Source organism: Neophocaena asiaeorientalis, unplaced genomic scaffold (genome assembly GCF_003031525.2).
Source record: "Neophocaena asiaeorientalis asiaeorientalis breed wild unplaced genomic scaffold, Neophocaena_asiaeorientalis_V1.1 scaffold148, whole genome shotgun sequence".
In the NCBI taxonomy this organism is placed as follows: Eukaryota; Metazoa; Chordata; class Mammalia; order Artiodactyla; family Phocoenidae; genus Neophocaena; species Neophocaena asiaeorientalis.
In genome coordinates, this window is record NW_020174050.1 from 2,513,923 (window position 1) to 2,526,048 (window position 12,126).

The 12,126-nt window shown below is 42.8% G+C and overlaps 1 protein-coding gene across 1 annotated transcript; it reads left to right on the top strand.

Annotated features, from left to right (window-relative positions):
- The first annotated feature begins 10,435 nt into the window (after positions 1-10,435).
- LOC112405657 (heterogeneous nuclear ribonucleoprotein K-like) lies at positions 10,436-11,875 on the top strand. Its single transcript, XM_024754149.1, is given in 4 exon segments — positions 10,436-10,867; positions 10,869-11,215; positions 11,217-11,792; positions 11,845-11,875. Coding segments are annotated over 4 exon segments (1,386 nt in total).
- The last annotated feature ends 251 nt before the right edge of the window (positions 11,876-12,126 follow it).

A 12,126-nucleotide genomic window follows, 5' to 3' on the forward strand; every position in this document is an offset into this window, starting at 1 on the left:
ATCAAGTGGGAGACAGACATTATTTTAAAATGACACTAATGAATGTATAATTACACTCTTAGATAAGTTCTAAACTGTATCATAATTTAAAGGAGGTTGGAGAAAGAGTATTATATTTAGAAGGAACAACATGTGCAAAAGATCTGGAGCAGGGAAAATTAAAAGACAGAAAAATCAAAGGTAGATGGAGTGAAGACAGTCAAGGAGAATGCAGAAGCCTCAGTTTCCTTGTCTATAAACTGGAGCTAATACCGTAGAGGGCTACCTTATGGATTAGTGAGAGCCTAAGATAATGCCCAACCAATAGTGGCTACTAGTTAGATGGTGGCTACAATTATTATAACATAATTGCTGCAGAGATGAAGACATTTCTTGAATCACGTAAGTCAAATCAACCTTGTCTTTAACATTTATTTGTGCTTCACCTTTGTGATGGGCTACTGGCAGACAAATGTATCTCAGTCCCTGCATTGTCCAGCAGACCTGTAGTTTAGGGAGAAAGTGGGGTGTTTTCTTTTGGTCTTGGACTATGTAAGATGCCTGTCAGTGAGAAGAGGAATGTCTAAAAGGCATGGTTGAAAGGAAGGAGGGAAGAGGTCAAAGAAGCTTGATGTTCTAAATCTTTTTTCCCCAGACATGTCTGGAAATGTGACATTCCGTTCCCCTAATCTGTCATTTTCTATCCTACAGGCAAAGGTTCCAATCTCCCAACATGTTCCTGCAAGCAAAGTTCTGAACAAGGAAACAACTGTAGAAAATCTCTTTTAGCAGTAAGAGTGGAATTGAATTGTAGAATTAGGAAGACTCACCCATCCAGCCTTTTAAATGGACCCCAGGATGAGAGCCCCTATAGCCCAGAGCCTGTAGCACGAATAACATGGATCCAAATCCCATCTTCACTCTTGACTTCTGTGTGTCCTTTTTTCCCTATCTGTAGGATAGGGATAATGATGAAAACAGTAATATATACTTCATATGGGTGTTGTGAGGATTAAATGAGTAAGCAGAGTGAATGTGCAAAGGCTTTAGAACAGTTCCTGGCACAGAGTAAGCATATGTGTAAGTGTTAGCTATTATTTTAATGCCTGAAGAAGTTGCCAGTTTTGCCCCTCCCCCCTTCCAACATACACCCATGCACACCTATGTACGTATATAAATATGAATAAACACACCCACATAAGGTTTTCATGATCTTGGTATCAAGATGTGTATAAACGTCTTAGGGTGTTGTATATAATTGAAAAAGCTTTGAATTTAATGAGTTTTCAAATGCTGCAGCTATTAAGGGCAATAGACAAAGGGAAGAAGTTGGGGGTTTTTTGGCGGCGTCACGCAGCATGTAGGATCTTAATTCCCCAACCAGGGATCAAACCCGCACCTCCTGTATTGCAAGGGCGGAGGCTTAACCACTGGACCGCCAGGGAAGTCCCCCGGAAGAATGTTTTAATTTCGACAGCATCTTTCTAGGGACCAGTGTTGTTTTTTGCTTTTGTTTTTGCGGTACGCGGGCCTCTCACTGTTGTGGCCTCTCCCGTTGCGGAGCACAGGCTCCGGACGCACAGGCTCAGCGGCCATGGCTCACGGGCCCAGCCGCTCCGCGGCACGTGGGATCTTCCTGGACCGGGGCACGAACCCGTGTTCCCTGAATCGGCAAGCGGACTCTCAACCACTGCGCCACCAGGGAAGCCCCGTTGTGTTGTTTCTTAATAGTCAGTGCATGAGGGAGAAAGAAGAGTGGGAGAGTTATTTGGGGAGCAGCTCTTCTTCCTCCTCCAAATTTCACGTGTGATCATCAATCCACATCAATCTTCCCGGCTGCCCCATCCCCTGACACCCACCCCGGCATAATTAAAGCCTGGGGAAAAGATAAAGAGCTAGATAGCAGGAATGGGCGTTGAGAACCCGTTGCATCATTTTGCACACAGCTTAGCTTCCTGCATCCAGACCAAGGTCCCATGGCCACCTTTGCTTGCAGAAGGCTGAGCTCTTGTAGGCTGGGACTCAAGCTGTATCCCCAGGATTTGAGTGAACAAAAAGGGATTAGCTAACCCATCAGCACCTCTCTAACTCCACATCAGCTGTCATCAGAAGCAGTAGGTTGGCTTTCCTAACTTCAGGCTCCTATTGGTGCAGCTTCCTGGAACCTGAACCTCAGAGGCTCGCATTTCCATTGCAATGTTGTAGCCAGAGGGTGCCCTTGTTCCTGCCAATGTCTTACTTTGAGTGTGGTTTCTTTGCCATTCTTAATAAAGCTGGAGAACTTGAGGCTGCAGACACCGGTGCTCGGTGATACTGAAGCTGCACGCAGACTTCAGCACATTTTCTTTGCTGCCACTGAGAGTTGCTGTGTTCCTCTCTTTGCTCTAATCGTTTGTCTTAACTCAGAAACCTCTGTCTTGACCCAGAAACTCTCTTTGCTCTAATCGTTTGTCTTAACCCAGAAACCTCTGTAAGGAGAGGTGAACACTCGTGAGGGTGAAATGTGGCTCAACCTGGGGTAAGTATAACTTCATATCTCACTACCATTTGTTCTCTACCGACACAGCACGAGGACTCAGCCCTGGCAATATCCCTCCTCAGGGTTTCTGGCTTTCTCTAGGGATCACAACTCAGTTCTCCATTTTCTTCAACTTGACCCCTATGTACAACCATCTGAGGCCACTCCACTTCCACTGCTGCTGGGTTTCTTTGTGAAGCGTCGGATGCCCAAGCCTGAGTATTTTATCCTGAGATTTCCAACACTGTCACTGGGGAAGGGCCAAAGTGGTGCATATGTCAGCAGATACACAAGAGACTTTCCTGCTCTCGGCCACACTGGCACCAGACCCCAATTGTACTGTTCGTGTCCAAAGCCTCGTAGAGTCCCCCTACGAAGGTGGTCCTTCAGCTGCCACCAGCAGGCCTACTCTTCATGGCCTCGGTCACAAATCTAAGGAATAAAATAGAGATTTCTGGCTTCTGATCTAGCACGTAAGGAGCTTGGAAGTCACCACTCTGTCCTAACAAATAAAATGCTGAACAGATTGAAAATGCAACATCTCTTCCTAGATCTGTGAGAGAAGTGAGGTCACGATCAAACCACTTCCCCCAAATTGATTAGACCAACAGGCATGTACAGAGAATCACAACTTGCTGGAACAGAAACCCACGAGCAGAAATCTCCATGGGAACCAGTGCTGGGGTAGGAAAACCTGGACTGATCAGTTTATTATAAAAAATTTCAAATATACAGAAAAGTAGAAAGACTTTTACAGTGAATACTATATACTCACTCTATGGATTCAACAATGAACACTTTCCTATACTTTTTTTTTGAAATTATATATCTATGTATCCATCCTTCCATCTATCCATTTTATGTCATCATCTTATGTTTTGATCCATTTAAAATAAATTATAGAAATCAGTTTGTTTACCCCCAGACACCTTTGTGTGCATATCATTAACATTATTACTAGAGCTCAATATAGCTATATAAACCAAAATTGTTCCTTTTTTTTAGGTATAATGAAATGCACAAATCTTAAATGTTCCGTCCGATGACCTTTGACAAATGTATACACCAGTGCAACCCAACCCTCTTTTTTCTAGCCGTGCTGGCCTCTGGATCATCCTCAGGGTGCTTGCAATTGCTGTGTCCTCCACCTGACATACATCCCTCCCAGAGAAGACATGCACATGGCTTATCTTGAGTTTATGCTGAATTGTCACCTCCATAGAGATCCCCCCCTTAAAACTACATGCCTACCCCCACCCTGGCACCACCCATCCCCCTTCCCTGCTTTAGTTCCTCCATAGAACTTATTTTTTAAAGTTAGTTTATTTATTTATTGAGATATAGTTGATTTACTATATGTTAGTTTCAGGTATACAGCAAAGTGTTTCAAATATATATGCATATAGATATGTATATTTTCAGATCCTTTTCCATGGGTTATTACAAGATATTGAATATAGTTCCCTGTGCTGTACAGTAGGTCCTTGTTGTTTATCTATTTTATATATAGTAGTATGTATCTGTTAATTCCAAACTCCTCACTTATCCCTCTCCCCACTTTCCCTTTTGGTAACCGTAGGTTTGTTTTCTGTGTCTGTGAGTCTGTTTCTGTTCTGTAAATAAATCCATTTGTATCATATTTTAGATTCCACATATAAGAAATATCATATGATAATTGTCTTTCTCTGTATGACTCAGTGTGATAATCACTAGGTCCATCCATGTTGCTGCACATGGCATTATTTCATGCTTTTTATGACTGTGTAATATTCCATTGTATATATGTGCCACATCTTCTTTATCCATTCATCTGCTGATGGACACTTAGGTTGCTTCCATGTCTTGGCGACTGTGAATAGTGCTGTGATGAGCAGTGAGGACTCCACAGCACTTACTGCTCTCCACTTTTGCCATTGTGTACTGTTCATCTCCTTTCACTTGACTATAAACTCCATGAGGACAGAGTTTTTCATCTCTTCAGTTCCCTACTATAATCCGAGTGGTACAATTGTGCCTGGAATACAGTAGACACTAACAATTATTTGTTGATTGATAAAATTAACAGATGACTTAATATGCCAATATTAGTACTTATTTAAGGGTCTGTGAGATTTTCCAAGAGGGTCGTCTTGCTAAACACTGCTTGATCCGTGAAGGAAAAACGTGACCTTGCGGCCACTGCGCATGGAGGCCACTGCATATGTGGGTCAACAGGGGCCCGGGGTTCAGCTGGGGAATCAGGTAGGGACTCAGGTGCCCCAGGTTCGGCTGGCCCTGGGGGCAATGCATACATACAGAGCACTGGTTCGCAAAACTTAGTATGCATCAGAATCGCCTGAGGACTTATTAGAACTTACACTCCTGGGTGCCCGTCCCAGAGTTTCTGATTCAGTCAGTCCTTGGTGAAATCCAAGAACTTGCATTTTTTAACAAGTTCCCAAGTGATGTCCTGCTGCTGGTCAGGGATCAGCCTTCGGAATACAGTAGAGCATTGACCGCTGTTTGCTGCTTCTCTTTTTCAAGGCTGTGTACAAACCTCTCCTCCACCATCCCTGCCGGACCCTGTGCTCCAGCTTCTTCACCTCCAGGGCTCCTGCTTGTGGCTGAGCAAGGCAGGTACTAGAAGCAATGGGCAGGAGAAAGCCCAAGTCTCACTCTTCCCTGACTGTGCTCTGCTTCTGCAGCTGTGAGGCCTGACATTTTCCATCCCTTACAAGTGGTGATGACTCCATAGACATATCTGCATCAAAAAAATGAGTTAGTCAATTGATTCGTTCCTCAGATGAATATGGGAGGGGGGGGGAATTGAGACCAGAAGTAGATTAAGCCAGTGGTCCTGAAACTTCAATTACACATGGGATGCTTATTAAAAAGGCAGATTTCCCATGACCACCACCAGCAGCTCAGAGGAGTGCTAAAGTATTAGGTCTAAGGTAGTTTAAGAAATAACAATTTAAATAAACACCCAGATGATCCAAACTATGGCTAATCAGTGGACCCACTCTAAAAAATACTGGATTAAATAATTTGCCCAAGTTCACCCCAATAATACCATACATGGAATAGAACTGTGTCTAATTCATTGAAATATGTTCTTAAGGACCTACTGTGTGCAAGCAGTGTTCTAGGCTGTGAAGAGGCAATGGTTCACAAGATAGATTGGATCACCCACGCCCTTCCAACTAGAACATTCTGCCTCTTTCTAAGTGAGTCTGCTGAAGGTTTCTTGAGATGAATTATGCTTTATTGTACTTCAATTTAGCCACTGTGATTTAAGAAAATGACAATTATGGACACGAATTATAGGCATCAATTTAAAAATGTAGTAGCAAATAGAGAACAGTTTCTCTAAGGCAATTCAATTAAATACCATATAAATCCATATCATATGACACAACTTAATCTAATGCAATTCAATGCAATACATTACGCTACAATACAGCAAAAAATGCATTGCAATACAATGCGGTATCTCACTGCAGCTGCAGTGCAGTGGCCTTAGCGGCAACCTCATCTCAGGTCTTAGGCTGTGGCGTCCTCTAGTGGCAGAGACTGAGACGCTTTTTTTTTTTTTTTTTTTTTTTTTTTTTGTGGAGGCGACAGATGCACTTCCCATTAAATGAAAAAACCGTCAACAAACACCTGTTAGAATGGAAAGGAGCTGAGATCCAGCTGCCTGCTTTTTATATAACACAGGTCACAGATTAAGAGACTTACCTGAGCTGTCACCTGAGCTAGTAATAAAGTAACATTATCCTGTCTATACTACTATTGTTTTCACAGTGTTTTTTTTTTCATTTGTGACACATAAAGGAGGAATAGTAATCAGCCTTTTCTCCAGCCTGAAGATAGGAGCCTGGAGTGGCAATATAGGATGGTTAGAAACCCTATAAAGGATTAACACAATAGAAATATAGAAATAAAATATATAATGGAATATCATAGAAATAGAAAAAAATCTATATCCTTTAATATGGAGTCATCTTCCTTCATGGTTGGAGGTTAGCTGCTCTTATGCTGTTTGGGGATAGCAAGGAGAATGTTAATGGTTAAAAATACCTTATTTTGCAAAATGTCTTTTGCAAAATGTAAAAAGTGTGTATTTACAGTTCATTAAATTCATATTTACTGAGCACCTACTATGCTTCAGCTCAAACAAAACACACACACACATACCCCTAAGCAATTTCATCTGCATAGTAGGCTCCTCTTCCTCCCTCACACATTTGCTGAGGATGACAAGAGCTTCCTTAGTGCCAGGCACTCTGTTAAGTACCAGCGGAGCTCATGGTCATGGGCTGACTCCTTCATCTCCTCTGTGGAACATGGGACTCTGACTAAATATGATGTTATGTAGCCTCCCATACCAGTGGATCAAACTCAGGTGATCCACTTAGGTGCCACTTGGCACTCTCTTGCCCAGTTTTGATGGCAAATAGACCAGTATAGTAATCCTGCCTTGAGAAGATCATGGTGATCAGGGCTTTAGGCTCTTTGAGGACGAATTTCCAAATCGCGTCACCAGGAAGCCTCTGAGACAAGCAGAGGTGCCAGCTAAAGAGAAAGGAAATCTACAATGGATAATGGAGGAGGGAGACCATATCAGTTACCGTGGTTGGGACCATAGTTCTTCCCATTTCATTTCCTCACCCAAGCTTCCCTTAGGAAGAGAGATCCCCAGAATCCTAGAAAAGCTGCTCCCTGTATGTATGTGAGGAAGTGGATCCCGGCAGTGCTAGGGGTGGACTGCAGTGGATGTGGGCTGTGCCCTAGGTTCTCCTTCATCACCTTAGCTACTGGAATAGGGAAGAACAAATCTGATTCCATATTAGATCTGTTTCTTTGCTTTCTGTCGCTTTTGTTACAAGTTACTCACTAAAAGGATGTTGACTATAGCTATAAACATACATCATGGCCTGTCTCAGGGAACCCTTGCCCCTCTGCCTGAATGTTAAACTAAAATACCTTTGTTCAGCTCACAAGGAACAGCCTGACCCAGCTCACCTGTGAATGGCTGCAGGAAAGAAGAAATTAATACATCCTCTCCCTGAGTCTGGCGAAACCAGGAGACATTTGCAAAACTTAGGGCCTTTTTTTACTTTACCTCCTCACCAACCCGCTCTCTGTTCTATAAAAGAAACTAGCATCCAGACCCTGGGAAGATGGTTCTCTAGGACTCTAGTCTGCCATCTTCTCGGACTCCCGGCTTTCCGAATAAAGTCGCTATACCTTGCCCCAACACCTCACCTCCCGATTTATAGGCCTGTCGTGGGGCGAGCAGAATGAGCTTGGACTCAGTAACACTATTGGAATACTGTGAGCAGATGACCTTCAGCTCAGACCCTTCAGAAATTGCCTCAGTTGCTGAGGTGAACTGCCGAGGTGAGCTGACCTCAACTAAGGTCATAGCCTTCTGGGCCTTATACCCATATCCGATGACTGATAAGGTGGAGATAAAAGACCCATTGGACTCAAAAGCAGGACAACTTTGACGGGCCATAGCACCTCCAGTAATGATCAGTTAAATTATGCCTTAGTAGATAATCTAGGAGACTTCGATGCAAATTTATTGTTTCTCCTATTGTTTGAAATTAGGATGCTATTAAATTGTAATTAGGGACTTCCCTCGTGGCGCAGTGGTTAAGAATCCGCCTGCCAATGCAGGGGACATGGGTTTGAGCCCTGGTCTGGGAAGATCCCACATGCCAAGGAGTAACTAAGCCCGTGCGCTTCTACAGCCCGAGAGGCACAACTACTGAGCCTGCGTGCTGCAGCTACTGAAGCCCACGTGCCTAGAGCCCGTGCTCTGCAAAAAGAAAGCCACCACAATGAGAAGCCCGCACACCGCAACGAAGGGTAGCCCCCGCTCGCAGCAGCTAGAGAAAGCCCGTGCGCAGCAACAAAGACCCAACGCAGCCAAAAATAAATAAATAAATAAAATAAAATTTAAAAAAAAAGAGTACTGCCTTTGACAGCACCTTTTTTTAAAAAGAAAAACAACTGTAATTACCACTAGTAATTTGATGGTAACATCTTAAGCATGTAATTTTTCTATTTTTAAAGAATATTTACAAAGAATAAAGCCTTATGATCAGTGTTACTAACTCAAAACACGTATATTTTTATACCTCCTGACGTCTATGGCCTAATCACTTTTCAAAAGGGTCAGGCAGGTTTGTTGTGACATACATCAAAATATGTTTCTGTATAGCCTGTGTTTTGTAAATATTTCCACCTCAGAATTTGTGGACTCTTAAAAATTCTGCCCAGTTTTTCTTGACATAAAGAAAATTTATTTAACTAATTTTGAAACTTCACATTGACAAAGTTTAAAAAATTTACCTGAATTTGAATGATGAAGGTGAGAAATTTTATCAGCTTGTCTAATGAAAGTGGCTGTCAACTTGATAAAACAATTTTCTCCTCACTCACACTATAACTTTACAAATCTCTTTCTCAGTCTTTTTGGACCTGTTTCTTTGTTTATTAGGAAGAATTGCTTTATATAATTTGACGCTGAAAATCTCGTATGGTTTTGAGAAAGAGAAAAGCTGTCTCCAACCTCCAGGGGCTGGGCTGGTACTCCCAGCAAGATCTTCATGTTCTTTTCTTTGAAATAAACAATTTCACAGAACACTGACATCAGACAAGCTGCTGTGACCCTGATGGAGCAAGACACAAACAAGGCCACTTCATAACCACAGCTGAACACAGTAAATCATGAATGCGGGCTAAGCCACAAAAATGATCAAACATCTGGCTGTGCAGGCTGACCAGCACGCCTGCTGCTTCTTTACTCGTTACAGTTTTAGCCTCAGTCTTGATATCCCTTTGTCTAGGTAAGATTTAATAAGAGACCCAACCATAGAATTGCCCCACTTTCTGACAACATTCAGTCCAGAGCGAAGCCCTGTTTCCTAACCCTCCCCCCAAATCACCTAATGCAAGTCCAAATTTAAAAATAAGTTCTTCTGAATGAATGCCATTTTCATGAGATACGTCCTCCCCAAGGTGTGATTTCTCCCTCACACAACGAGCAGCACACACTGCTTGTTCAAACACGGTGGTGTCCCAGTGGAGGGTGTGACACCTCCTTTACTTCACTTATTAGTAATTTCAACTTAACTTGGCTAGAGCATTGCAGGTAACCTCGATGTATCCTAATCTAGCTTTCCAGGTTCACATCTCTAATTTACACAGTATTTTCTCTCCAGATTTCCTCGATTTTTCAGTATTCTTTTCTTTAGACATGTAATAGGTCAACAATAATTTTGTTAAATGCTTGGCAATCTTCCTCCTTTCCAAGTATTTTAATAAATGTGATCTTTATTTATTTACTTATCATAGAAACATAGAAATGCTTATGGAAAGATGACAATCCAGTTTCTGTTTGGCTGGTGCATGTTTTGCCATTTGCCTGTAAGGCATTTTGAAACTCTGAGGTTTCCTCTGAGTCAACTCCCTGCAGGTAAATAAGTAGAAAGACCTGAGTCAGGGTACTGACATGGGGAAGCCAAAATTCCCAACTGTCAATAAGTGAGGTCAGTGGAGAGACTGAGTAATGCTCCATCTATGTAATTCTTTGAATTCCTAGAGGAAAAGTTCATAGAGGAAACGGTTTTGAACAAAATGAGAAACATTCCTTTCAGTCATGTTTTATTTCTCAACATCATTTCCTGTTCTTAGACTAAAAGGTACCTATGACTGATAACATTTGCTCCAAATTGTCAGAAAATAAAGCTTGTTTTCCTCGGCAGGTGTCATTATCCTCTGTTTCTTTGCTGCATCAACCTCGACGTCTTGCCTACTTCCCGCTTATTTGCGGCCTACAAGCTACTGCAGCACTAGGGTGTCAGTTGGTCCCGCCCAGAACACTTCAGTTCTGCCCTGCAAGGATATATTTAATAACTGATTGGTGTGTCCCTTTAATGCAAGAAAATGGAAACTGAACGGCCAGAGGAAGCCTTTCCCAACACCGAAACCAGTGGCGAACTTGGTAAACACCCTGCTGAAGATATGGAAGAGGAACAAGCTTTTAAAAGATCTAGACACACTGATGAGGTGGTTGAATTACGCATTCTGTTTCAGAGCAAGAATGCTGGGGCAGTGGTTGGAAAAGGAGGCAAGAATATTAAGGCTCTCCATACAGACTGCAATGCCCGTGTTTCAGTCCCAGACAGCAGTGGCCCCGAGCACATATTGAGTATCAGTGCTGATATTGAAACAGTTAGAGAAATTCTGAAGCAAATCATCCCTACCTTGGAAGAGGGCCTGCAGTTGCCATCACCCACTGCAATCAGCCAGCTCTCGCTCCAATCTGATGCTATGGAATGCTTAAATTACCGACACTATAAAGGACGCAACTTTGATGGCCGAGTTGAGACTGTTGATTCATCAGAGTCTGGCTGGAGGAATTATTGGGGTCAAAGGTGTTAAAATCAAAGAGTTTCAAGAGAACACTCAGACAACAATCAAGCTTTTCCAGGAACGTTGTCCTCAATCCACTGACAGAGTAGTTCTTACTGGAGGAAAACCTTTTAAGGTTGTAGAGTGCATAAAGATCATCCTTGATCTTATATCAGAGCCCCCCATCAAAGGATGTGCTCAGACATATAATCCCAATTTTTACGATGAAGCCTATGATTATGGTGGTTTTACAATGTTTGATGACCTCCGTGGACGTCCCTTGGGATTTCCCATGCGGGCAAGAGGTGGTTTTGAGAATGCCTCCAGGTCGGGGTGGGCGTCCCATGCCTCCATCCAGAAGGGATTATGATGATATGAGCCATCGTCAAGGACCTCCTCCTGGACAAGGGGGCTGGGGTGGTGGCAGAGCTCGGAATCTTCTTCTTCCTCCACCACCACCACTTACAGGAGGAGAGCTAATCGCCTATGACAGAAGAGGGAGACCTGGAGACCATTATGATGGCATGGTTGGTTTCAGTGCTGATGAAACCTGGGACTCTGCAGTACATACATGGAGCTCATCAGAGTGACAGATGGCTTATGAACCACAGGGTGGCTCTGGACATGATTACCCCTATGCAGGGCGTCGTGGCTCATATGGTGATCTTGGTGGACCTATTATTACTACAAAAGTAACTATTCCCACAGATTTGGCTGGATCGATTATTGGCAAATGTGGTCAGCGGATTAAACAAACCCGTCATGAGTCAGGAGCTTCGATCAAAATTGATGAGCCTTTAGAAGGGTCCGAAGATCGGATCATTACCATTACAGGAACACAGGACCAGATACAGAATGCACAGTATTTGCTGCAGGACAGTGTGAAGCAGTATGCAGATGCTGAAGGATTCTAATGCAAGATATTGTTTTCTTTTTTATAGTGTGAAGCAGTATTCTGGAAAGTTTTTCTAAGACTAGTGAAGAACTGGAGGAGTCCTGCATCTTTTTTTTTTTTAAGTCTGCTTCTGTTTGAAAAGCCAACATTCCTCTGTTTCATAGGTGCTCTGTGTTTGACATGTAGTGAAATCTTTGCAGTTCACCAGGTGAACTGTCTTAGTTCCTTACAAATAGAGTTGGGGGTTGGGGGAGGGTGTGCAAAAACAAACAATGCAATTTTGGAACAGCAGCAGAGTGAGTGAATTTTAATTTCTGTTCATTGTTGG